Raw genomic sequence first — 26,921 nt, 5'->3', positions numbered from 1 at the left:
TATTGAACGAAGAAAAACCATAAAATAATAAAAATTTAAAGTTAAAATAGATCTGTACATTTTCTGAAGATGTTTCATTTGTAGCTGGAGTGAAGATTAGCAAATTCAAATGATTTGCCTGAAATCACAAAGCAAGTTAATGGTATAGACAGAATTACACAGCAAGTCTCCTTAATTTCTCCTTCTAGAATATCCGCTGGTGATTTTCTTTTTAGCTTGGTATTTCAAGAATTAAAAGAATATAGTGGTTTTTGGAATGTGTGTACATTTTTTTTTTGGGGGGGGTGACAGTTTTAGCAAGAATGTTGAGTAAGAACCCTTGATCTTCTCTGCATGCTGTTTAAAATTTAGACTGTCAGGTGCTAGGGTATTAGCTGTGTAATGTTGGTACACAGTATCTCATGCTTAATGACTAGACTTGTTTATGATCTGGTCCTTGAAAACTCTGGGTATGTGCCAGTTCTTTTAAAGAAGAAAAGAAAAATCTGAAAAAGAGAGGCTTGCAGAGGACGCCTCATTCAAGTGGGGAGAATAAAATCTTATGACCAAGACTGTTTTAGCCAAGATGACTGAAATGGAAATACAGCTTTGTTTATTACTTCTGCATAGATGAAAGATCTACTATCTTTTCTTCTCCTTTTTTGAGGGGTCAGGGGATAGAGCATTTACAAAATGTTCTATGATATGTATTCCATACTTTTGAAAGAAATGGTTAAAAATATGAATTAGTGCAGTCTCTCCTGTTGTCTGATTCTTATTTCCTTCAGGGTGAGATTTTTAAGGAGTGTCATTGCTAAGCTAAATAATATGATATATGATTATTTCAAGGTAGTGCATCTTAGATTTTCTTTGCAGCTGTTCTTTTTGTGTGTAATTTGACCCTTTATTGATAGTTAGATTTATACATGTAATAGATTATTAGATATGTAGGGGAGTGGATTTTAAATGCAAATTTCAGCAGGCTGTAGTGGAAGAAAAGGTTACAGGGTGTAAAAAGTGGTTAGCTTTATTTCCTGGGGATCTTCCCCAGTTCAAGAAAGCAGAATAACCGGTCTCCCCACCCATATACTCTTTGGTCTCTGTTTTAACTCTCAGTCATGGCTTATGGATTGATAGAGCTGTAATAGAGCTGTAATTAAATATAGAACTTTTTTCTTTGCAGTGTAAGTAAATTAAACTAGCTAAATTATTGTGCTATAACTAATTATCATAAAAATTATGCATAGTTTTTTATGAGCTCAGGATTTCGTAAATTATCTTCAACAAGTATTTCCTAAAATGCAGTTTTAATGACGTATATAATGCAGTTGCTACTATAGCTTTTGAAAGAATTGGTACATTTACCTTGTATTCGATGACAAAAATAATGAATAAGGCTAAATTAACTCAATTGGCATCAACATTTTGAAGTTAAAAAGCTATTTTTTCAAAGTTTTGTTTGTGCTTATAACATTTGAAGGCAGATGCTCAAAGCTTCTACATCTGTGCTATTAAAAAAAAAGAGATTTAGGAATAATGATCTTAAGTTTCTTTAAGATTTTTTTGAGTCTTAGAAAAATGCCCATTTTTAATAGATAGCTTTTTCTAATTAACAATGCTATATTTCTTAAAAATATTTGATATTGGGTAACAATGAAATAGATCTCTGAGTAAGATCCAGGCAAATACAAGCTTAATTATCTTAAGTGTGTCTTTTTCTGAACATGCCAAATTAATTGAAATTTTCTTAGGGTATAGTTCTTTTGATTAAAGTTCTTTATCAGCTATCGTGTCTGACTTTTTGTGACTCCATGGACTATACAGTCCATGGAATTCTCCGGGCCAGAATACTGGAGTGGGTAGCATTTCTCTTCTCAGGAGATCTTCCCAACCCAGGGACTGAACACAAGTCTCCCGCATTGCAGGCATATTCTTTACCAGCTGAGCCTCGAGGGAAGCCCTAGAATACTGGAGTGGGTAGCGTATCCTTTCTCCAGCTGATCTTCCTGACCCAGGAATCCAACCAGGTCTCCTGCATTGCAGGAGGATTCTTTACCAACTGAGCAATCATTTGAATCACAGTGCTTGTGCACTATTTTAGAACATCTAAGACATTTTTAATAAAGTACATTTATTTATATGGTGAAATAGATGTTTTCTTATGAAACATTTTAGGGTGTGTAATTAGCAACCATGATTGTGATTACTTCATAACGGTTATGTTTATAATAAATCTGGTTGAGAGGCTTGATACATTTTAGTGTAAAGACATATTTTGAGCTCTGTTGTTTGATTTGCAGTTTATTCTGTAACAAAGTAAAGGATTTTTTCTTGTCTTAATTACTTAAGTAGACTATAACAACATGTACAATCTAAAAAAAAGGCGTTTTGTGCTGCTAGAGAAATGTGAATCGTTTTCCTAACCCAACAACAGAGTCAGCAAAGGGTCAGAAAGCTTGCAAGAAGCCCAGGATGAGTGTGGCCTGTTTGCCTAAAGAACTTTTTTTTTTCTGGTGATTGATTGATAACATTTGTTCTTCCTCAAGATAGAATTAAAGTTTTTTTAAGTGAGGCATTTCTTAGTTGACACAGGATTGTTATTTCATAGTAGGCATCCTGTCTGCCCAGTTCCTTCAGCTGACTTGTGTCTTTGTTATTAGATGTTATTGTTGACACGAGATTGTTATTTCATAATAGGCATCTTATCTGCCCAATTCCTTCAGCTGACTTGTGTCTTTATAAGAGGTGGGCATTTTGGGGAAGGAACACTTTAGACTCTCTTGTAAGGGACATTTTATGTTATGCCTCTCAGGATTACCTTAAATTACATATTTGGTAAAGAAAGAGGCAATCATATATTTTTATGGAAAATCAATGATAGGATTTTACAGCAGTAAACAAAAATCCATTAACGTATCTAAGATGATAGAAATATATCTTACTTTTGGTTTTACACCGAATTTAAAATGGAAAACAAGTTCACCTGCATGAAGTAACTGTAGTTCTTTATGATTTTTAATAGCAATTCTATGGGAAGCAGATACAATAGAAATTATCCCATTATGAATTAAGCTAGGATCATTTGCATTTAATGAATGTAATGCTAATGTTAGCTGAGATGGGCTTCATTGATTTCTTGTAATTCTACAGTGAACCTTATGAAAATTAGAGAAAAGGGTCAAATTTATGACTGTAGTTTTGATATGCATTTTATAAATGGCAGAAGGCATAAATACACAATATGGAAGTTGTCTTGGAAACCCTATTTATTTTTTTTTAAGCCAGGTCTTACATAATAAGTGACAGCTTAAGTGTGAGCATATATCGTCTTGTTCCTCTGGGGCTCTCTTCCTTTTCGATATGTTTTTGTTTTAGAGGACTTTGTGAAGTAAATGCTTTAACTGGTTGTGGCATTGCATTTTAAATTACACCAAAAGAATTCATGTGATAATGTTTTGAGTTTAATTTTTATAAACAGAGGTTTCTAACTGGCTCATTTTAAATGGTTGACCTTATTTTCTCTCTCTTTTTGGGAGAGGTGCCATTTGCTTACATTTCTTAAAGTCTGTTTTGAACCTCTGAAACCAGCTCAACCCCTTTTCTGTGCCAGCTCCTCCTGTCAAGCTTCCAGGCGCCTGCCCTTCTTTGAACCGGAGGGGTGGTCCTAGGGTAACCTCTTCTGAGTCATCTGTAGCTGTGTGTTGTGTTTGTTCTAAAGTGTTATAGTTGACCTAAAGATGCCCCTGAGAGACGAGTAGAAATCATTTTCAAAGTACCTTCTGGCAGCTCTAGGGACCAATGTAGATATTATAGTGTTTGTCTTCTTTCGTTTTCTCTTTTGTTACCTGATCCCTCCCATCTCCTCAGCATGTGGGAGCTTAGTACCCTGACCAGGGATCAGGGATGGTACCTGCACCCCCTTGCAGTGGAAGCGCAGAATCTTAACCACTGGACCACCAGGAAATCCCTCTTTGGTCTTTCTTAAAATACTCTCCCTTCATTTTCTTTTCCCATCTTTTGGGTTAGACCCTTTGGCGAGGGATTTCCTGGGGAAACTGATTGGAAATGGAACCTGCCCTGCCCTAAAGTACTCTGACTTTTAGATAGGATGTGAAAGACAAGGGCCAAGCTAGGGTTGGATGCTGTGCTAGGCATGTGAACATTGCCTGGACTTACTCATCCACCATAGCCAAAATTTTGGAAATCCAGAGTCTGAAGATTCATTTTATTTCTAAGTTTTCTGATGACTTTGACATGGTTCTTTCATTTATCTTGTTTTCCAGGAGAAAGCTTTTCTCAGTGATTTCAGAAAAATCTTTTTGCTTGTCCTTTGATATCCTATTCAGTGTGTGTATTTTTTACAACTATAGTTTTTTCATTGTTATTATTGTTTTTTGGCTTATGGAAAAAAATATATCTAACATTTCATGCAAAGATGGGCTTGATAAAGGACAGAAATGGTATGGACCTAACAGAAGCAGAAGATATTAAGAAGAGGTGGCAAGAATACACAGAACTGTACAAAAAAGATCTTCATGACCAAGATAATCACCATGGTGTGATCACTCACCTAGAGCCAGACATCCTGGAATGTGAAGTCAAGTGGGCCTTAGAAAGCATCACTACGAACAAAGCTAGTGAAGGTGATGGAATCCCAGTTGAGCTATTTCAAAACCTAAAAGATGATGCTGTGAAAGTGCTGCACTCAATATGCCAGCAAATTTGGAAAGCTCAGTAGTGGCCACAGAACTGAAAAAGGTCAGTTTGCATTCCAATCCCAAAGAAAGGCAATGCCAAAGAATGCTCAAACTACCGCACAATTGCACTCATCTCACATGCTAGTAAAGTAATGCTCAAATTCTCTATGCCAGGCTTCAGCAATATGTGAAACGTGAACTTCCAGATGTTCAAGCTTGTTTGAGAAAAGGCAGAGGAACCAGAGATCAAATTGCCAACATCTGCTGGATCATGGAAAAAGCAAGAGAGTACCAGAAAAACATCTATTTCTGCTCTATTGACTATGCCAAAGCCTTTGACTGTGTGGATCACAAGAAACTGGAAAATTCTGAAAGAGATGGGAATACCAGACCACCTGACCTGCCTCTTGAGAAACCTATATGCAGGTCAGGAAGCAACAGTTAGAACTGGACACGGAACAATGGACTGGTTCCAAATAGGAAAAGGAGTGTGTCAAGGCTGTATATTATCACCCTGCTTATTTAACTTCTATGCAGAGTACATCATGAGAAACACTGGGCTGGAAGAAGCACAAGCTGGAATCAAGATTGCTGGGAGAAATATCAATAACCTCAGATATGCAGATGACACCACTCTTATGGCAGAAAATGAAGAGGAACTAAAAAGCCTGTTGATGAAAGTGAAAGAGGAGACTGAAAATGTTGGCTTAAAGCTCAACATTCAGAAAACAAAGATCATGGCATCTGGTCCCATCACTTCATGGGAAATAGATGGAGAAACTGGAAACAGTGTCAGACTTTATTTTTTTGGGCTCCAAAATCACTGCAGATGGTGATTGCAGCCATGAAATTAAAAGACACTTACTCCTTGGAAGGAAAGTTATGACCAACCTAGATAGCATATTGAAAAGCAGAGACATTACTTTGCCAACAAAGGTCCGTCTAGTCAAGGCTATGGTTTTTCCAATGGTCATGTATGGATGTGAGAGTTGGACTGTGAAGAAAGCTGAGCACCAAAGAATTGATGCTTTTGAACTGTTATGTTGGAGTAGACTCTTGAGAGTCCCTTGGACTACAAAGAGATCCAACCAGTCCATTCTAAAAGGAGATCAGTCCTGGGTGTTCATTGGAAGGACTGATGCTAAAGCTGAAACTCCAGTACTTTGGCCACCTCATGCTAAGAATTGACTCATTGGAAAAGACCCTGATGCTGGGAGGGATTGGGGGCAGGAGGAGAACGGGACGACAGAGGATGAGATGGCTGGATGGCATCACCGACTTGGTAGACATGAGTTTGCGTAAACTCCGGGAGTTGGTGATGGACAGGGAGGCCTGGCGTGGTGCGATTCATGGGATCGCAAAGAGTCGGACACTGCTGAGCGACTGAACTGAACTGATGCACAAAATAAAGGCAAATCTAGAGAAGAAGGTGAAGACATTTAAGTATTCTCTGTTTTTTCAGGATTTTATGTTTTCACTCATTTACTTTGGGATAGTCTTTTGTGGATAACCTTTGGGTCCGTTTTCTATCTGGACTTGGCCTAAATCCTTTTCAAAAATGTTTAAAGCAACCGAAAAAAGAGCAATTCATTTTCAGTTTATAGGCTGGGCTCATCTTTGTTTGCAGAGGACAGGTTGATGGGCCCCTGATGTTGAGTGTGTTGTTCATTTATGTCTGACAGCTTTCAAGAAGGATGCCTGAGGGCTGCCTGTTTCTTGAGGGATCACAGGCTGCTCCGTGAGATGTATGTGTGCAGAAGTGCCTATCTGCTTGGCTCAGGAGGATCTGTTTGTAGGCAGAGTGTTGATCATTCTCCTTTCTGGAAAGTCAACCTTGGGGAAAGAGGTGCTAGTACATGATGTGCTTTGATTGGTACGCGTGTAAGTTCTTTATCAGTTTGTGCTTGGTGTACCTAAACCATGATGTTCTTTCTTATGGGAAAGTATGCACAACATTTGCTCTCATATCAATTGTAGAATAAAGGGCCTGCTTTGTTGAAACATGCCTAGTTCAAAGCAACCCTCCAAATCTTGACTTTTATAGTTAAAACTGCTTGAGTGGGAAGCACTCCCTCCCTCTTCTTCCATTTGTGCTCACTCCCTCTTCCATTTTGCTGTGGACTTGCTGTCAACTGCTATGATTCTAGACTTGCTGTGTAGGAGTTCCTCTGATGAGGCCTTATTTAGTAAGATGCATGCACCTTTCTCCCTTAAGCTACTGAATTTGTGTGCAGGTCGACCTTGAGGCCTGGCTCTCTGACGTTTGCCATCTGTGGGTTTGACAGAGTGTCAGGGCTCAAACGAGATGAGGGGGAGGCTTTCCACGCACAGCTACAATGTGGGGTGGTGGCTGCACAACTAAAGTGTCAGGAGCTTCTTGCTGCCTTTGGACCTGTATCTGCTTAACATGCTACATCTAGGTTACATGCTGGGAGTTTTATGTTTTAAATGCCTTGTTCATCTGCGGTTCTCTGTTCAGTGATCAGGGCATGAAATACCTTTATATCTTGTGAGAGAACATGTGTGCCAGGGACCACAGTGCTTGTGGTTGCAATGACTTCTGAAAAAAATGATCTTTGAGCTATCCTCTCCACTCCCATCACCCGCACTGATCACTCTTAAAAGGGATGGAGAGTATTCTTGGAACTGTTGTTGCCTAAGAGTGAAAACCCTAAGATGCCTCAACTTTTCTTAAATTAATGTAGAGCCTGGAGATTAGGAAGGAAGATAGGAGTTTTTGTAGACGTGAAGGGACCCAGGACTTCTTCCGTAGAGGAGGAAGACTCTCTTTGCAGAGATTTTTATTTATGCTAAATTAAGAGAGAAGCTAGGACTGGAAAACAGGGAGAGGAGTTTGAAGACTCTATGTTGAGAATTTAGGGGCCAGAAAGTGTGCTTTCGTTCTGGAATAAATTCTCTTGTGAGTAGTTGCAGAGAGGACCCACAACCTTTTTCATTGGATGGTTATTTCTTGTTTTTAAATCGCAAGTGTGTGGTCAAGTTATTTAAATGCATGATTTCACTGGTGGAGTAGCCTTACCTCTGAACAGGAGGAGGCAGAAGTGGTGAGTGCTCAGGCTATTTAAGATAATATCTGAGCGGTTGTATGCATTGTTGAAGTCACTCAACTGTCTATAATGGGAGTCCTACAAGGACAGCCAGGAATTCTGTGCCAGATAAGGTGCAGGGTTAGCTCAAAGCATGGGTCAGCAAACTTTGAGAAGTAGCAAGTCCAGTTTTTGTTTTGCTGGCAGTAAGTACGTTTTATTTTGTAGCGGATATGTCTGTCTGTCGGTTCTAGGCAGAAGATTCCCCACACCATAGCTTTAGCTCTGAAGACTCATATGAGTTTTAGACCCACCTATCTGTTTGCAGTTTTCTCTCTGTTAGGTGTTCTGTCCAGATCTTAAATATCATCGGTTCCAAATGAGCGCCTCTTCTCCCTTAAACTTGCTACGCTTTCTGATTCTTAATGTTGTAATGTTGGGGAAAGTCCCCAGTTACCCAGGCTAAAGCCCCTTATGCCATTTAGTTTTTTCCTGTTTCCTTCCACAATCCCTTGTCAGATTTCTGCAAAGCATCATTGTCTGCATTTGTATTTTTTGATGTTGTCAGATTTGTGCAAAGCATCGGCTGCATTTGTACTTTTCGATGTTGTCCTAAACCAGACTTTCATCTTCTCATGTGGGAACTATTACTGCCTTCCACTTGGTCCCTCAGTCTTCATCATATGCTTCAACACAACAATCTACTTCAACATTCTTCATGTCATGAGATGCAACAGCTAGCTTCGCTCATCTGCAGTCTCAGCTCATGATCAACAGAATATCATAGAAAAATACCTTATTCACATGTACAGAGTCTTATCTCTTGCTGTGAGCTTTTTTTTGGAAATCTCATTCCAAATGAACATCATCTCCAGGCAAACCAGATAACATCTTGCATGCCTCCTGAATTTTACCACGAGGTTCCTCTTTCTCCTCCAGATCTTTCTCAGTCCAGACCTGCCCATACTCACTCCCCTCCAAATCCTTTTTCTTAAAGAGCCTGTTCAAGTATCTTCTCTTCTGAATTAATTGACCATGTATACATGGGTTTATTTCTGGGCTCTGTATTCTGTTCTGATTACCAGTGTATTTCTTTTTATGCCAGTACCATATTGTTTTAATTACAATAGATTTGTAATATAGCTTGAAATCAGATAATGGGATGCCTTCAGCTTTGTTCTTCTTTCTCATGATTGCTTTGGCTATGCAGAGTAGAATAACATTCAGAGTAACACAACTAGTTATAAGACAGTAATAAGACAGATTTTGTTATTTAAGCTTTCAAATTCATTATAAGTTCCTTGAGGGCAGTTGATAAACTCACAGATATATTTAGTTGAGTAACTTTAGTTAGGGTTTTTTTTAGTTGGCCTAGTGTTCTCCTTGCAAGAATTAGAGGGCTGGCATTGATCTGTGCAAATACAGGAAGGAGCCAGATCTGAGTCAACATATATATGATTTATTCATAGGCTATTAAACCTGGACATCATGCTCTGATAACTAAGCTAATTTTATTTTTGGATGATTTTTCTATCTCCGGTTTCCTCACACTTTTAGTTGCAATAGGTGATTTATTGGCATTTTTGTTCTCAGTCTTTGCTGTCTTCCTGGTTGCAGCTTTTATGTAGAAGAAAGTAATCTTTTCCTCTTTGTAATCATTGTGAAAACTTTTTTTTAATAATAGAATGTAAATGGGTACAAGTAGTTCACAGCTTATGATTTTTAATCTGGTGTTGCATTGCTTTCTTTCAACATTAAGACAGTTTTACCTTATCTGGCAGGTTACTAGTAGTACTAATACTAGTAGTATTTTGTCAGAGTCTTTCTCATTGCCTTAGAGAAACCCTAATGTTGAGGCTCTGTACACTTTGGGTGAATGCTTGAGAATAGGGTCTTCTTGGAGGAATAGTAGCAAAATATGGTGTGAGTCTTGGGGAGCAGTTACCTTTTCAGAGCAAAGGCAGGGTAGAACCACCTCGTGATTAACGACAAAAATTACGCTGTGGTTTTGTCACTTACTGTGAGTAGCTGATCTATGTAAAGAATGAAAATCATGGTACCTATTACCTAGCAAATAAGTCGGTAAATGGCAGCTATTGTCATTATAACATTAATAATGATGACAATGACAGTGATGATTATCATCATCTTAGGAGAGCCCGGTAAAATCGATTGCTTCTATGTTTTTATTTTTGAATTATCTCTAAGAGTGACTTAATTTGTTACAAATTAAATCTACTACTTAGATTATCTTATGGATACATTTGATCACAATAGAAATAATATTACTTCAGCATAGTTATTTTATGAAAATACTGAAAAAAGAAACTTTTTATTATAGGCCATTATCACTAATTCTGCAAAACAATATGTCAAAGCAGTTTTCCTGTAGTGTTTGTGGCTCACTGAGAAAATCCATGAAGATAATCCTCCTTAGCAAGTTTTGGTTTCAGGAAAATCAAATTGAAGCAATATAATAAGGTGAGCAGGGAATGTGAGGATCTACACGATTGGAAAAGCTAACCCCAGACTTAACTGGCTGAATGACCACTTCTGCTGAGACCCTTGATGACTGTGTTGTATAACATCCCTTAGTTGGCTGTTTTCATGTGTGGTGTCCTTTGTGAGGTCATCAATGACATTATCAAGAGGACAGAAGCAGTGATACTGAGCTAAAGTCAACCGCCTGTAAAACCCAAGCGACTGTCAGGCTGCTATCTGTATGGGATGGGCACTGGCATTTGTCAGGTAAATAGAACTAGGTCTCTATTCTGTGTTTCTAATTGTTCAGTTCAGTTCAGCTGCTAAATCATGTCTGACTCTGTGACCCCATGAAACACAGCATGCCAGGCCTCCCTGTCCACCACCAACTTCCGGAGTCCACCCAAACGCATGTCCATTGAGTCGGTGATGCCATCCAACCATCTCATCCTCTGTCGTCCTCTTCTCCTCCTGCTCTCAGTCTTTCCCAGCATCAGGGTCTTTTCCAATGAGTCAGCTCTTCACATCAGGTGGCCAAAGTACTGGAATTTCAGCTTCAGCATCAGTCCTTCGAATGAACACCCAGGACTGATCTCCTTTAGGATGGACTGGTTAGATCTCCTTGCAGTCCAAGGGACTCTCAAGAGTCTTCTCCAACACCACAGTTCAAAAGCATCAATTCTTCGGCACTCAACCTTCTTTATAGTCCAACTCTCACATCCATACATGACCACTGGAAAAACCATAGCCTTGACTAGACGGACCTTTGTTAACAAAGTAATGTCTCTGCTTTTTAATATGCCGTCTAGGTTGGTCATAACTTTTCTTCCAAGGAGTAAGCATCTTTTAATTTCATGGCTGCAGTCACCATCTGCAGTGATTTTGGAGCCCGAAAAAATAGTCAGCCACTGTTTCCACTGTTTCCCCATCTATTTCCCATGAAATGATGGGACTGGATGCCATGATCTTCGTTTTCTGAATGTTGAGCTTTAAGCCAATTTTTCACTCTCCTCTTTCACTTTCATCAAGAGGCTTTTTAGTTCTTCACTTTCTGCCGTAAGAGTGGTGTCATCTGCATATCTGAGGTTATTGATATTTCTCCCAGAAATCTTGATTCCAGCTTGTGTTTCTTCCAGTCCAGCGTTTCTCATGATGTACTCTGCATAGAAGTTAAATAAGCAGGGTGACAATATACAGCTTTGACGCACTCCTTTTCCTATTTGGAACCAGTCTGTTGTTCCATGTCCAGTTCTAACTGTTGCTTCCTGACCTGCATATAGGTTTCTCAAGAGGCAGGTCAGGTGGTCTGGTATTCCCATCTCTCTCAGAATTTTCCACAGTTTGTTGTGATCCACACAAAAGGCTTTGGCATGGTCAATAAAGCAGAAGTAGATTTTTTTCTTGAACTCTCTTGCTTTTTCCATGATCCAGCGGATGTTGGTAATTTGATCTCTGGTTCCTCTGCCTTTTCTAAAACCAGCTTGAACATCAGGAAGTTGACGGTTCACGTATTGCTGAAGCCTGGCTTGGAGAATTTGAGCATTACTTTACTAGCATGTGAGATGAGTGCAATTGTGCGGTAGTTTGAGCATTCTTTGGCATCACCTTTCTTTGGGATTGGAATGAAAACTGACCTTTTCCAGTCCTGTGGCCATTGCTGAGTTTTCCAAATTTGCTGGCATATTGAGTGCAGCACTTTCACAGCATCATCTTTCAGGATTTGAAATAGCTCCACTGGAATTCCATCACCTCCACTAACTTTGTTCATAGTGACAGGGAAGGCCAATTAGTCTAATTACGGGATAGCATGCTATCTCTGGGCTGCTAGGATTTCATCGTGCAGGTGATTGGCCTCCATTTGAACATTTACAGCCATACTAGGAATGGTGATGCTCAGCTGTGACAAACGGATGCCTTCCAAATTGGTCAAGTTGTGGTTTTCACTGTCAGAAAATCGAGGATTAGGTTTTGCTTAGGGTTGACTGCATGTTGAATGGAAGCCTCAGCCAGTATACAGCAACTCTTTTGCATAACTTGGGACAGAGGGGACAGTTGATGCAGTGAAGGGGTGGAAAAGAAAAGACCTCCAGCTGCAGAGAACATACACATGTAAAATATTTTCCTGGTGAGAATCTTTTTTTTTTTTTCTGGCGAGAATCTTAAAAATAAAGACGAGTCTTAGAATTTAGGAGTTTGTCCGGAAAAAAAAATGAAGATTAGAGAAACAATAATACTTTAAGAAATGCCAGTTTTTTTCCCATATATAATTTAGAGTATTCCAAAATGGATTTTACTGTAGAGTCATTGTTACCAACTGTACTGAAATTCTTTGATTTAAGATAGTTATGTTAATATTCTATTCATTTGACATGAACCCAAAACATTTTAATTGTATCATAATTTACATTGAGACAGTGTATGTTTTTGACTATCCTAGGTAAAAACTGGCCTCACATTAAATGCTTTGAGTCATGAGATCTGTAGAGTAGCAGGTGCGAGTCTAGATAGGTCAGAGCTTCACCCGTCTGGCCGTAGGGCGGTGGCTCCACTGTAAGATTTGCATGTGCCAGTCGCTGTTGTAAGTGGAAGACTTAGGCGGGTCAAATTTGCTCAATATTAACTCTCAGTTAGAATTGTTTTTAAGTGATCACACAGTGTTATCTTTTTTGTTTGTTTAGCACAATAAAAGGGAATAGGTTTTTCAGTGGAATTTTCATTTTAATTTTTTTTGGTTTCTGGAAAATGTTAGACTGTATAAGGCCTGAAACAAACAAACAAAGAAAAAATCAAGAAATTCCATCAATCCAAATGAGCAGACAGAAAGTCGATAGCTAACACAGTGCAAGACTTCATTTAGAAATATACAGCGAGCAGGAAGGAGTGCTGGGTCTAGAGGGTTTCCCCTTGAAACTGTGGTGCCATGCAAACTCTGACTAGAAGAAACCTTCTTTTTCATTCTTCTAAAAGTTCCCTTAATGAAAGAAATTATAGCACTGTTGGATCTTTCATTTTGTAGAAGGGTCAAAGCATGGTTTTCCTTTACTTTGTAATCTCTAAAGTGTAGACTCTTCCAGGGCTAGAAATGTAAGTGTCTTGGCTTTCAGATTTAGTGAGAAGTTTATTGGGAAGGGGAAAACTCGGGAAGAGAGTTGTACCAGGGTGGAATTAAACACTTGCCAAAGAATGCGGAGCAGGCATGAGGTTCATTGTGATGCTGAATGACAGAAGACTTCGACTAGGTCTTTTTTGTGGAGGGGATTAGTGGTTGAACAAATTTGCAAGTACAGCTTGCAGTTTTGTCAGACACACAATGACATTTCTTTCCACAGCTCTCTTGACTTTATACTATTTAAATATCCTCAGTTGTCTCTGAGTTTTCCTTTTTGTAATTCCTATTGGACGGTAACTTTTATGTTGTCAGTTTCCTTAGGGTTTTTGTGTGCTGTTTTTGAATTGTGGTATACAAATTGGTATGTTAATAAATTCCTTATGGTTTGTTTTTCTTTCTAGTTTAACATAATTTCATAATCTATACAGATTCTTTTTATTATTGGATTATTATGTGATAAAAATCGCAACTTTTTTGTTTCCTTTTTTTTTTTTGCCTTTTAGGCTAAGAAATGGCATTTCAAAAGGCAGTGAAAGGGACTGTTCTTGTTGGAGGAGGTGCTCTTGCCACTGTTCTAGGCCTCTCTCATTTTGCTCATTACAAAAGGAAGCAAGTAAGTAATTATCCATGTATTGATTATAATATGAAACAAGTCTGTTAAAAGTACTGTATATGAAACGAATGTAATGGTATTGTTTAGAAATTACTATCTCAGCTTGATCTGAAAGACACTAATTTAGAATATTGCCTTAATGATCATTGAGAACTCATGTGTATCTCATTTTTTAAAAAGTAGATTTCTTTATCAGAAAGCATTATATTACTTAGCCTCTGCTTTGGCTCTTTGCTTTTAAAAGACTGCTTCATTTCCGAGTGCCATGGTTTATTCACTTAGACTTTCTTTGTCTAATTCATCCCAATGTCTGGATACCTTCTATGTTCCTGCCAAGAGTTTGTCTTATTAGCAGGCAGACAGCTGAGAAAGGAAATGGGAAAAGAAAGAGCCTACACAAAAGACCCAACTCAAAATTTTGGGTTTATTTCTGAAAGGTTTAGTTACTTATGTAGCATTATTACTTATACTGGGTAAAATTTTTAGTGGGAGAAAGCTATGAAAATGGAATTGGCATGAAGTTTCCAAATAATTCAGAGTGTTGGTTTCTTTTCTTTTTTTTCCTCTTTGCACTACAACTATGCCTTCCCATAGTTCAAGCTGATGCCAGGAAATAACTTTTGGTTTTGTTCTTTTCAGGATTGAAATACTAACTCAGTAATTAGTATTAATCTCCTGTCCCCTCTTCCCAGCGTCATTAGGACTTTTTGTGATACCAGCTGGTTGGTTCATTCCAGATTCAAAGACAAAGGTGAAGCAATTTGGGAAACTATTTGCAGCTGGGCTGTGAACTACTCATATCCTATATTTTTGTGAGAAGCTTTCAGCCCTGCCTGGGTTGTCTTGTTCTTGTTTCTCTTCCTTTGTGCTCCAAGGTAGTAGCGCCAGCCACACTGCTTGGTCTCATGTCCTGAATGGGAACTGCCATGTAAAAAACACATATTAGGAAGAATCAACTTGTTGGCTTGTATATTTAAAAAAAAAAAAAAAAAAGCTAATTTTTAGTGCTGCCTCCAAAAGATGGACAGTATTGGATATAGGTTGTGCTGTTTCTTTCCATTCTTAACTGTGAGCACATTACTCTTTTTTTTTTTCCTTTTAACTTTTTATTTTATATTGGGGCATAGCTGATTAACAATGTTGTGATAGTTTCAGGTGAACAGGGAAGGGACTCAGCCATACATATACATGTGTCCATTCTCCCTTGAGCCCTGCTCCCATCCAGGCTGGCACATAACACTGCACAGAGTTCCCTGTGAGCGTATTGCTCTTACGGTTTCCCTAAGTATACATGTTGCAGGTATTACTGGCTTTCTATTGAAGCTCATTCTCACTCCTGAACACACTTGATGTACTCTTTCTTTTAAAATGTTTCCTTGGTTCCTTAAAAATAAGTGTGGAAAGATGATGTTGTTTCTGCTGAGGCTATTTTAGAAGTGCAGTTCTGTTTGGGACATGGACTTTAACAGATTAGATTTCGTCTGCCATCTTTACCAGTACACTCTGAAACGATACTGGAAAATGCCAGTGCCAAAGTCCCGATACCTAATATGATGAGTTGTTGCTAAGTTTGTCCATGGTTCATGTCTGTTAACCATAGTAAGCATGTTCTATTTCAGAATTTGTAACTTAACTTTGTACCCAGGGAATACTGTTGTTGTCTGATTTCTCTTTTATTTCTCAATAGAACAAGCAGTCGATGCTGCCTCCAGTCCATCAAGTTAGGAGTTAATTTTAGTCAAGAAAACCAAGTCAAGCAAGGGTCTGTTGATTCCTGGACATTTTGTCATTTTCTCCTTCCTAAGTTAGACATCCTGACCACCCTAATAGCCAGTTGAAACAGATACCAGCAGTTTTGAGTCATTTATAATTTTAATCTGACAAGTTCTTTTGAGAAAAATCACCATAGGCGTACTCTGTCAGTGAGTTGCAGGAGACACCCGCCCAAGTGCATGTGTTCTTCTGTGGCGATTCCTGTCCCTTAAAGCCACTGCCATGAGCATGCTTTTGGTGGCAGGTTTGGATCCAGCCATAGGGATTGGCAGAAAAAGAGAAAGGGGTACGTGTGGAGGGAAGGCCAGCTCAGTTGACCATTGACATAAAATGACCACAGGCCTTAGCTGTCCTCTTTCAGAGAGTATCTGCCAATCAGAGCTGTTCTAGGGGAGGAAATTTTCCTGACTTCAATAGTCAAGAAAAAGCTGTCCCTTGATGCCCTTTATTTGGCTACATTTTATAGAAGCTGTGGCCTTAAATGTGACTAAGTGTGCCCTTATTCTTCTAGAGAGCAATGCTTAAAAGTATTGGCTTGTGTTTTTTTACTTTTTTTTTCCCCAGTGTTTATGAGATGATGCCAACCAATAAACCGTCCTCCTTTAATGATAAGTTAGTGTTGAAAGCCCAAGGTACTGACGGTTGAGAAAGCAGTTGGTTGACTGTTAAGTTCAGGCACGTTTTGCTGGCAATCCTGCACTTGAAGCACTGCTTCCACTGGCCCCAAGCTGGTGCTTATTTGATATTCCTGTTACAAAACTTCCTTCCTAAAATACAGACAGAGGTCGTATTCTAAATACAAGTGGGCTGATTCAGCACCTTTGGTGGTGGATACTTTATTAAGTGTTTGGTGCTGGGTCCGCTTACAAAACTCTTTGAAATTAGCTTCTATTTGCAAGGAAAAGAATAGAAGGAGAACTATTACATATACCGTCTTTTGATTAATTAAATGGAAAACAGTGAAATTCACTAAAATGTGATTCACTTCCCTTTTACTCAGTTGCTTGAATAAAAGCTGCTGTAGGTGAGGAAATAGAGATATTTGTGAACACTGGCATTTTCGGGGCAGGTTGGAGGTTATAGGTGATAGTAAGGATTTTTTTGTTCCACCCTACTTTGTGGTGTGACTTTTCTTCATGCAAGCATATTATTAACACTTATGTTTTTCAGTAGTGAATAGTCTCCACTGTTAACTCAAGTCAAGAGAATTTTTTTCTTCTTTTGAGATGAATAAGATCACATTTGGAAAAGGTGGAGATCATGGCCTAGGGAGAGAGCTGTGGTTGTTGTTATTATATTTCTTAGCTGGCAAACTAAATCTTCAATTCCAGTGAGAAAGCTGATGGGGGAAGAGAAGATGAATGGAAGGTTGGCCTCTTTTGACTGTGTCCACCTGCAGGGAAGGAGGTTTGTGACCACAAATGGCATCTATACTCCAGGCTGCTTCCAGGGGTGCATGCAGGATTTTCTTCTTCTTCTTTTTTTTAAATATTGGCTGTTAGAGCAGTGATTTATTTACTTTTTGTTTGCACTGGGTAATCGCTGCTGCACGGGAGCTTTTCTCTAGTTGCCGTGAGCGGGGGCTTCTTTTGTTTCAGAGCAGGGGCTCTAGGGTGCACAGGCTTCCGAGGTTGTGGCCTGTGGGCTCAGTTGCTCCTTGGCACTTGGTATCTTCCCAAACCAGAGACTGAACCCATGTCCTCTGCCCTGGCAGGCAGATTCCTGTCCCCTGTACCACCAGGGAAGTCTGTAGGATTTTTTGGAGTGGTCTTAGAGAAGCTTAGTCATTCCATTTCCCCTCTCATTTCCTCACCCACCTGTAGGTTACCAAGTTTCCACAAACCTTCTTGATGTTTCTCTCTCCCCAGACTAGCCATATACCAAGGAATAGGAGGCTGAGTATTGGGATATAAACATCCCAGCACTGTCTTAAATCCCACCAGTATGTAGCAAGTAAACACCCCTGCACTGGTGTGCAGATTTTCCAGAGCAGGGTATTTACCATTCGTTGTGTAGTACAGGGGGCTTCCCTGGTGGCTCAGAAGGTAAAGAATCTGCCTGCAATCCAGGAGACCCAGATTCAGTCCCTGGGGGGAAGGTCCCCTGGCGAAGGGAATGGCTACCCACTCCAGTATTCTCACCTGGAGAATTCCATGGACAGAGGAGCCTGGCAGGTTTCAATTCATGGTGTTGCAAAGAGTTGGACATGACTGAGGGAGGTTAGTATAGGTCTGTTTAATAATAAACTTTAATTGGAAGGGACCTGGAAGACATCCAGTCTGCTTCTCAGGACAGTTTGCTCTTCTAGAGTTTCCTTGCTGTCTAGTGAAAAGTAAGTGGCACTTCATGGGACAGCCTCCTTTTCTAATTCCAAGCTGGAGGGAGAATGGAGTTTAAGTTATGAGCTAAAGAGGTGGTAACTAAGAGGTAGCTTAAGGAGCTCTATATTATATTATAGAGCATTATATTCAGGGCTGCAAGAGGGTTCCTCAGGGCAATGGGAAGAATGGGGGCAAAACTAGGGTAGGAATGCAGAGTTTTCACAGAGGGCTGCCTCGGACGTTTGTCTTTGCAGTAGAGAGTGAGGGTCTTTTTCTGGAAACTTAAAAAAAATTTACACTCCACATTTCTTTTATACCTTCTAGGGCCTGGCTGGAAACTGGTGTGACAGTGTGGGCTTCTTTTTAACCCCAGCAGTGTGGCTGATGTAACAAAGATCTATTTAGGTCTGAGGGTGGCCCTCTCATGTACGCCGCGCTTGGGTGTTCCTTCCATTACCCGTTCTGGAGGTGTGTGGGCTTCATGAGCCAGCTCTGAGGTAAAGCCTGAGAACCACAGACAGCTTTCTCAAAGCCCGGATGTGAACTTTTTTTTGCACCACGCATAGGCAGGGAGTCTCTTTTTAGTGTGAGGAGTGATATTATTAGAATCCAGGAAATGAGAGATTCTCATTGATGTTCTGTTCATCAGCAACAGAAAGGACAGGAACACAATCTTGGGAATGTCTTTGCAGGCTGTCTGAGTCTGACTGCCAGCTCTGCTCCTGAAGAGCTGAGTGACGGTGGGCAATTTTCTTAAATTCTCTGGGCCAACCACCGCCCGCGCCGCCCCACCATCTACAAGATGGGGGAAAACAGTGGTACTTTCCTCATAGGACTGTTGAAGACCATTAAAGCATGGGAGAGTTCCTGGAATATAGTCAACTTGTCAAAAGTTTTAGCTGTTCCCAGGTGATTTGATTATGAAGTGTGGTTGTAGTTAGCAGGAAGGTTGCTCTCATCACTGGAGACCCTTGGGTTCAGGGACACCGTGTTAAGACTTTGAGGTTTAGTAGCAAGTGACATGATCTTCATCTGAGCTTGTAGAATGGGTGAAAACAATCACACAAACACCCTTCTGTTTTCTCTCTTCCTTGATTCCTGTCTGAATATGAGCCAATATCAAAGTAGACAACCCCAATTATTGGCTTAAACTCTCTTCCTGTGATAAGTAATAAATTCCGTGATGTTCCCGTCATTTGTTTTTTTTTGTATGTAAGTTTATGTCAGTTACGGCAGACTTGATTTATAGGTGATATGTTCCTAAAAAGTTACACAAATATAATATTTTTGATAAATTGATGAATATAAAATACGACGCTATTTGTTACTCTATAGTGAAAAATTTTAAAAGCTCTGTTTTTTTTTTGGTAGGGGGAGAATCAGATTTTGGGGGATAAATCAGAATTTAGCTAGAAGGGAATGCAATTGGACTCATATTTTCCCAAAGCTGATGATGTAGTGTGTGCATGTATGCTAAGTCACTTCAGTCGCGTCTGACTCTTTGTGACCCCATGTACTGTAGTGCTCCAGGCTTCTCTGTCCATAGGATTCTCCAGGCAAGAATACCAGAGTGGGATGTCATGCCCTCCTCCAGGGGATCTTCCCGACCCAGGGATGGAACCTGAGTCTCTTGTATCCTGCATTGGCAGGTGGATCTTTACTACTAGCACCACCTGGGAAGCCCAGTGATGTAGTAGTGTTGGTTAATGACAGGATCTTCATGCTTTGCAAAATAACCTCTCACTTTGTAAGAAATAGCAATTCATTATACTTTAAATGAATTGCTGAAGGCTATAGTTTACTTTGTTATGCAGGGTTAATTGAGGGAATAAGATAAAAATGATAGTGGTGATGTTAGTGAGCTTATAGTGTTAGGTGAGTTGAATTAGAGGTAAACCTGTACTACCTTTGTAAGTAAAAATACTTATGCTAATGATAGGCAAAGCAATGTATCAATAGTTAAAATCCATAGGAATTTTGGAATTTTGAGAACACTGAGATTAAAATCTCCCTCTCAATACATTACTTGTAAGAGATTTTATAGACCAGTCTTTTGACTTTTAGTACCAATGATTCAGAATTCAAAAGATAAGATTGAGGCAACAGCAGAAAATTGAAAGATTATATCCAGTTGAAGTAAGATCTACTTTGGGTTTTATCTGAATAGATTCCCCAAATGAAAAGATACTTAATTCCCTGAATGTGTCTTTATACAAGTATGGCTGGGTTTTGATGAGCATGTTATTATGCACAAGTTATGAAAGTTTCCAAAACTCTAGTTTCTTTATAAGGTAAGGATAATGTCTCTTTACTCCAAGCACTAACCAACTCAAAAATCTACAAGCCAGTCTTCACAGGACCTAACATGTTAGCAGGTCTTTAGGGTTCAGTATACTTCTTTCTTTTCTCCCGTATAGGATATAAAAGTTTGAAATAGACAGACCTAGCTTTGTTACAAATAATAAGAAAGATACAACACCAGGTTTCTTTAAATAGCTGAGTTTTTGATTGGCATAATGCTGCTTATATTCACTGCTGGCCAGAGAAACTGGTAGAGGTTAGAGAGAGTTGAAGTTAAGATGAATATCAGTCAAGAAGAAATCAAAATTATGAGCACAGGCAAAATGATAAGCACACCAAATGCTAGTAAGGATGTGGCACAAAAAGAATTTTCATTTATTGTTGGTGGGAAAATGACACAGCCACTTTGTAACACCACAGTTGGGTGATTTCTTACAAAAGTAAACATATTCTCACCATATGATCCAGCAGTCACACTCATGATATTTACCTAAAGAAGCTGAACACTTATGTCCACAGAAAAACCTGTGCACAGATTCTTAATTGCCAAAACTTAGACACAGTTAAAATGGCCAACAGTAGGTGAATGAATAAATGAACTGTGGTCCATCCAGACAGTGAAACATTATTCAGCACTAAAAAAGAAATGCGCTATCAAGCCATGAAGAGACATGGAGGGACCTTAATGCATATTACTCAGTGAAGGAAGCCAACCTGAAAGGGCTGCATACTGTGTGACTCCAACTATATGATATTCCAGAAAAGGGGGAACTGTGGAGATAGTAAAAAGGTCAGTGGTTGCCATGGATGTATGCAGGGAGGTGAGTAGGCTGATCACAGAGGATTTTTAGAGCAGTGATGGATACATGTTATAATATATTATCCAAAACCGTGGAACGTTTAACTCCAAGAGTGAACCCTTAAGTAAACTGTTAACTTTGGGTGACTATGCTGTATCAGTGCATGTTTATCCTTGGTAAAAATTGTGCCACTCCGGGGATTGATGTTGATCATGGGGGAGGCTCTGCCTATGTGAGGGCAGGAGGTATGTAGGAAATCTCTGGAATGTCCCCTCAATTTTTCTATAAAACTAAAAGTGCTCTAATTTTTAAAAATTATACTGAAAATCATAAGCATACCATCCAAGACATGAAGTCAATTGAGAAAATGTCAGTTGCAAAGATTCTACTTAAGCATCACTTTTCAATAGTATCTTTGGTTGAATATAACTATTTTTTGCATGTGCTTACTATCTTTAAGAATTTAACCTCAGTTGTAAACATACTTCTGTCTCCTAAGCTAAAGAGTATGTGGATTTGAAATCAGTTGAAATCTTACCTGAGCACTGATATAGCTGCAATTATCACATGATTCATTGGCTTTGTGCTTACCAGAGGCAATTCTGGCTACCAGACTTGCTTGTTCTGAGTAAATAGTCCTCCATCTCCAGAGGCATTCTTTATAGGTTCATGAACAGCCTTTCTTTTTTAAAAAAATCTTACAGAGTGCTGTAACAGCAACTGTCCTGAAACAGTCTCAATTTTTGATTTTAAAGCTTAGGTGGGAACTGTAGTGTTGGATGGGCTTCCCAGGTGGTGCAGTGGTAAAGAATCCACCTGCCAATGCAGGAGACACGAGGGACGCAAGTTTGATCCCTGGGGTCAGGAAGATCCCCTGGAGTAGGAAATGGCAATTGGCTCCAGTGTTCTTGCCTGAGAAGTTCTCTATGAACAGAGAAGGTGGTGTTAGACACCATATGAAGACTGTATATTTAAGAGGAGGAAGGACTAGTGGTTGAATAATAGGCTTCAAGCTTCACCTACCTGCTTAGAGTGCCACTAGCATCAGCATTATGGCAACCAGGAAAGCAGAAATACCTCTGCACCTTGGTTTGCTGGTGGGTTTGCTGGTGGCTTCCCTGGCGGCTCCCCTGGTGGCTCAGACCACGGTGAAGAGTCTGCCTGCAATGTGGGGAACCTGGGTTCAATCCGTGGCTTGGGAAGATCTCCTGGGGAAGTAAAAGGCAACCCACTCCAGTATTCTTGCCTGGGGAGTTCCGTGGACAGGGGAGCCTGGCGGGCTGCAGTCCATGGGGTTGCAAAGAATTGGACACGAGTGAGGGACTAACTTTCACTTTCACTTTTCATGGTTTGCTGGGGCTTTCATTTGGTTATCTCTCCTTTTAGAGATTTATCTCTATGCACACAATGGACATGAGTTTGAGCAAACTCCAGGAGATGGTGAAGTACAGGGAAGCCTGTCATGCTGCAGTGCATGGGGTCGCAAAGAATCAGACACAACTTAGCAACTAAACAACAGTGACATCTCTGTGGGTTATTATTATATAAATGGTGGGTCCTAAGCCAAAGCCTTTGACTGTGTGGATCACAATAAACTGTGGAAAATTCTTCAAGAGATGGGAATACCAGACCACCTGGCCTGCCTCTTGTGAAACCTATATGCAGGTCAGAAAGCAACAGTTAGAACTAGACATGGAACAACAGACTGGTTCCAAATAGGAAAAGGAATACATCAAGTCTGTATATGCCTTGTATATTGTCACCCTGCTTATTTAACTTCTATGCAGAGTAAGTAAGTGAAGTCTCTCAGTCGTGTCCAACTCTTTCTGACCCCGTGGACTGTAGCCTACCAGGCCTCTCCCTCCATGGGATTCTCCAGGCAAGAGTACTGGAGTGGGGTGCCATTTCTTTCCCCAGGGGATCTTCCCGACCCAGGGATTGAACCCGGGTCTCCTGCATTAGAGGCAGACACTTTAACCTCTGAGCCACCAGGGAAGATATCATGAGAAATGCTGGGCTGGAAGAAGCACAAGCTGGAATCAAGATTGCCGGGAGAAATATCAATAAGCTCAGATATGCAGATGACACCACCCTTGTGGCAGAAAGTGAAGAGGAACTTTTTAAAAAGCCTCTTGATGAAAGTGAAAAGAGGAGAGAGAAAAAGTTGGCTTAAAGCTCAACATTCAGAAAACAAAGATCATGGCATCTGGTCCCATCACTTCATGGGAAATAGATGGGGAAACAGTGGAAACAGTGTCAGACTTTATTTTTGGGGGCTCCAAAATCACTGCAGATGGTGATTGCAGCCATGAAATTAAAAGACACTCCTTGGAAGGAAAGTTATGACCAACCTAGATAGCATATTCAAAAGCAGAGACATTACTTTGCCAACAAAGGTCCATCTAGTCAAGGCTATGGTTTTTCCAGTAGTCATGTATGGATGTGAGAGTTGGACTGTGAAGAAGGCTGAGCATCGAAGAATTGATGCTTTTGAACTGTGGTGTTGGAGAAGACTCTTGAGAGTTCCTTGGACTGCAAGGAGATCCAGCCAGTCCATTCTAAAGGAGATCAGTCCTGGGTGTTCATTGGAAGGACTGATGCTAAAGCTGAAACTCCAATACTTTGGCCACCTGATGAGAAGAGTTGACTCATTGGAAAAGACCCTGATGCTGGGAGGGACTGGGGGCAGGGGACGACAGAGGATGAGATGGCTGGATGGCATCACCGACTTGATGCACATGAGTTTGGGTGAACTCTGGGAGTTGGTGATGGACAGGGAGGCCTGGCGTCCTGCGTTTCATGGGGTTGCAAAGAGTCAGACACGACTGAGCAACTGGACTGAACTGAACTGACCCTGTCAGAAGATGATTCTGAACAGACAAAGTATGGGAATTGTAGATACTGAGTTGCAGTGCTAAATGTATCTCATATCTGTGTGTTAACGTAACTGGTATATTAAGCATCTCCCAAAGCTCAGTGGCTTATCACAGTGAAAGTTTCTTTTTTGCTCACACTACACTTCAAAGTAGATAGGTGGGCAGTTGTTTCTTGCAGTTATTCAGGGCCCTGTATCCCTTTATTCTAGTAGTTTTGCCATGCTGTGTAGCTTTTTGACTCACTAGATCATTTCTGGCTAACTATAAGGAAGGTGGGAAGTGTAGTCCCGTAGTGTTCTCAGGAAGAAGAGAAAAGTTTTGATAAGCATCCAGTCATTAAATCTGTGTCCTGACTTTAATTTCTAATCTAGTTTTGACAAATGAGCTGTGTGCTTTTCTTTTTCTTTTTGTGAGAGTTTTATCCTTAGAGTTTATGTCAAAGACTGTATCATCTGTTTTCTTCTCTTGTTTAGAATCCTGTACGTAGATTCCTGTACATAGATTCTTTTTCTCTTCAAAACACAACCAAATATGTTGGGACTGTGTCTGATATATCTAAAGTTTGATGAGGATTCTCAGTACGCTATATTTTCCAGGAGGCCAGTTGAAACTATTCTTAACTCTATACGGTTAACCGTTTCTCAGAGGCGTGTTTCATTAAAGCACTGAAATTATGCAGACAGAGCTGGAAATGTTCTTTGAAGTGCATCCTATCATCTTCCTTTTAATTTTGGTTTTTATTTAACACTTAGCTCCCAAAGTAGGGCCATGGCGATATCTTTGAGTTATAACTCACATCAGGCCTTCGAGGAGTTTGCGATGCTATTTTATTGCTGGCATACAAAATCCGAGAGGTTAACTGTGCTGTGGTAGGTCACACAGTGAGTCAACGACTGAGCTATGATTAGCGTTGACAGCTGGTGAGCTTCTAGGCTGTTGCTCACTGAGCGACGTTGACATTCATTTTGATTTGACTTTGCATTTCACTTTCAACTATTTATCCATTTTAAGGCCTCTTTAAGAAACTTTTTAGGAATATTGTGGGACTGAGGAAACTTTCTGTAAATGCTTTGGGAAAAGTCCACTAGCTCCCCTCTTCCCATTTTCCAGCTTAACAGTTAAATTGTGTTAATGCTAGGTAGGCCTCCTTTTGGTAGAGATGCTTTAAGATATTAGGCAATGTTAGGCAAAATAATTTTGCTTGCTTTATTTCAAAATGTGTGATTGTTTTCAACAAAGGAGTTCTGAGATCCAATTATATGCTTGTGAGTATAAACTAGAAAAGTTATAAAAATGTATACATCTGATGAAATAATTCACAGAGAAATGGAAAGCATGCATCATAAATTATACCCCAAAGTATTTTGAACATATAATTAGAATGCAGCCCAGGGCCATCTGGATTGTGAACTTGGAAGCGGTCCTTTGTGTCATTGGGTCAGCATTTGATTCACCTGAGAGGGATGGGGGCCAGTGAGGCCCGTTTTGGTTCTGGGTCCATTTCCAAGTGTATGTGTCAGGGAAACGTTTAAGGAAAAATTCTGTTAGGTGGATCCTTGGGTGTCACTGCCCAGTGTGGCTGGCCCTGGGTAAAGCAACTTCCCTCTTACTTCTGTATCCTCCGGCTGCCATCAGCAGCTCCCTGCATTGCTGGTGTCAGTGAGACTGGTGATCTAGCGCCCTCGGTACCTCACTCATGTAGGGAAAGATAACTTAGCAAAGATGAAGACCGGTGATTTGGAGTCCAACCTGTGCTTGGATTCTGATTCTGTCAGTTACTTGCCCAAGGAATAACAAAACTCAGTTTCGTCATTGGTCAGAGGATGTGCCCTGCTGTGTCATGGTGAGACCCAAGGGACCTGACTTACTAGTATGTGGGCTCGCAGCAGCTCTTCTTCCCTTCCTGCTCTCAGGCTCCCTGTCCAGATCCTTTTATTGTCAGTATGCTATTGCAACTGCAAAGCAATATTAAGTTTGCGTGCGTGCGTGTGTGTGTGTGTGTGTCCATGCACACGCTAAGTCACTTCAGTCATGTCTGACTCTTTGCTACCCTGTCGACCATAGCCCGCCAGGCCTCTCTGTCCATTACATTCTTCTGGAATGGGTTGTCATGCCCTCCTCCAGGGGATCTTCCCCACTCAGGGATCAAACCCATGTCTCTTAAGTCTCCTGCATTGACAGGCAGGTTCTTTATCACTAGAGCCACCTGGGAAACCCAATATCAAGTTTGGACACCTCTGAACACATATTCTGTGTCTTTAAAGTACTTAACAGGTAAAACATATCCCTCAGACCTCAGATCATGTAGTGATGTGATTTTATTTGAAGTAGATTCAGACAGAGCCAAAGGGTATTTTCCCTGCTTTTCAGCTATAAAAAAGTGTTGTAATTTAATGATTTGGCTGGTTGTGATTGGTATTAAAATAACTTCTCTGTGATTTCTCAAAGGAATCACGTCCACTTAAGGGCGAGATAGCACCTTCAAGGTGAGCCAGAGCTCTTTTCTCAGCTCCCCCATCCCCCAAAAGATGGACTTGTCTTATTTTGTCTTGTGGTCCCCAGTGGAGATGAGGGGCCACCCATTAGCCACTCTTTCTATAGAGTAATCACGAATCCCTCACCCAGTTTGTTTACATTGAGAAACATGAGCAACATCATTGTTTAGAATCACAAAGTGATTCAGGAGGTGAAAGGTCATTAAGACATCTTAAGAGTCACTCTAAGGAGATGCTTATTGCATTTCCTTTCCAGGAATATAAAAATATAGTATTTTTCAGTGACAACAAAACATGAAGCAATTCCCCTTAAATCTAACAGTTCCATTATCAGGATAGAACTGAACCACAAAATATGAGATTGAGAGTGATAGTTGCTGTAAGAAGTGATTTGCATGAAACCCTACTTTATTCTCCAATTATTACTCT

General features: G+C 40.1%; 1 protein-coding gene across 2 annotated transcripts in view; it reads left to right on the top strand.

Annotated features, from left to right (window-relative positions):
• GPD2 (glycerol-3-phosphate dehydrogenase 2) overlaps positions 1–26,921 on the top strand; it is a 147,514-nt gene that overhangs the window by 20,326 nt on the left and 100,267 nt on the right. For both annotated transcript variants that reach the window (XM_052661940.1, XM_052661932.1), the window contains exon 2: positions 13,817–13,926. In XM_052661940.1, coding sequence (XP_052517900.1) covers positions 13,825–13,926 — 102 coding nt within the window. In that variant the 5' untranslated portion in view covers positions 13,817–13,824. The remainder of the gene's footprint in view (positions 1–13,816; positions 13,927–26,921) is intronic.

Source organism: Budorcas taxicolor, chromosome 2, assembly GCF_023091745.1.
Source record: "Budorcas taxicolor isolate Tak-1 chromosome 2, Takin1.1, whole genome shotgun sequence".
Lineage (NCBI taxonomy): Eukaryota > Metazoa > Chordata > Mammalia > Artiodactyla > Bovidae > Budorcas > Budorcas taxicolor.
This window is presented reverse-complemented; position numbering and strand designations above follow the sequence as displayed.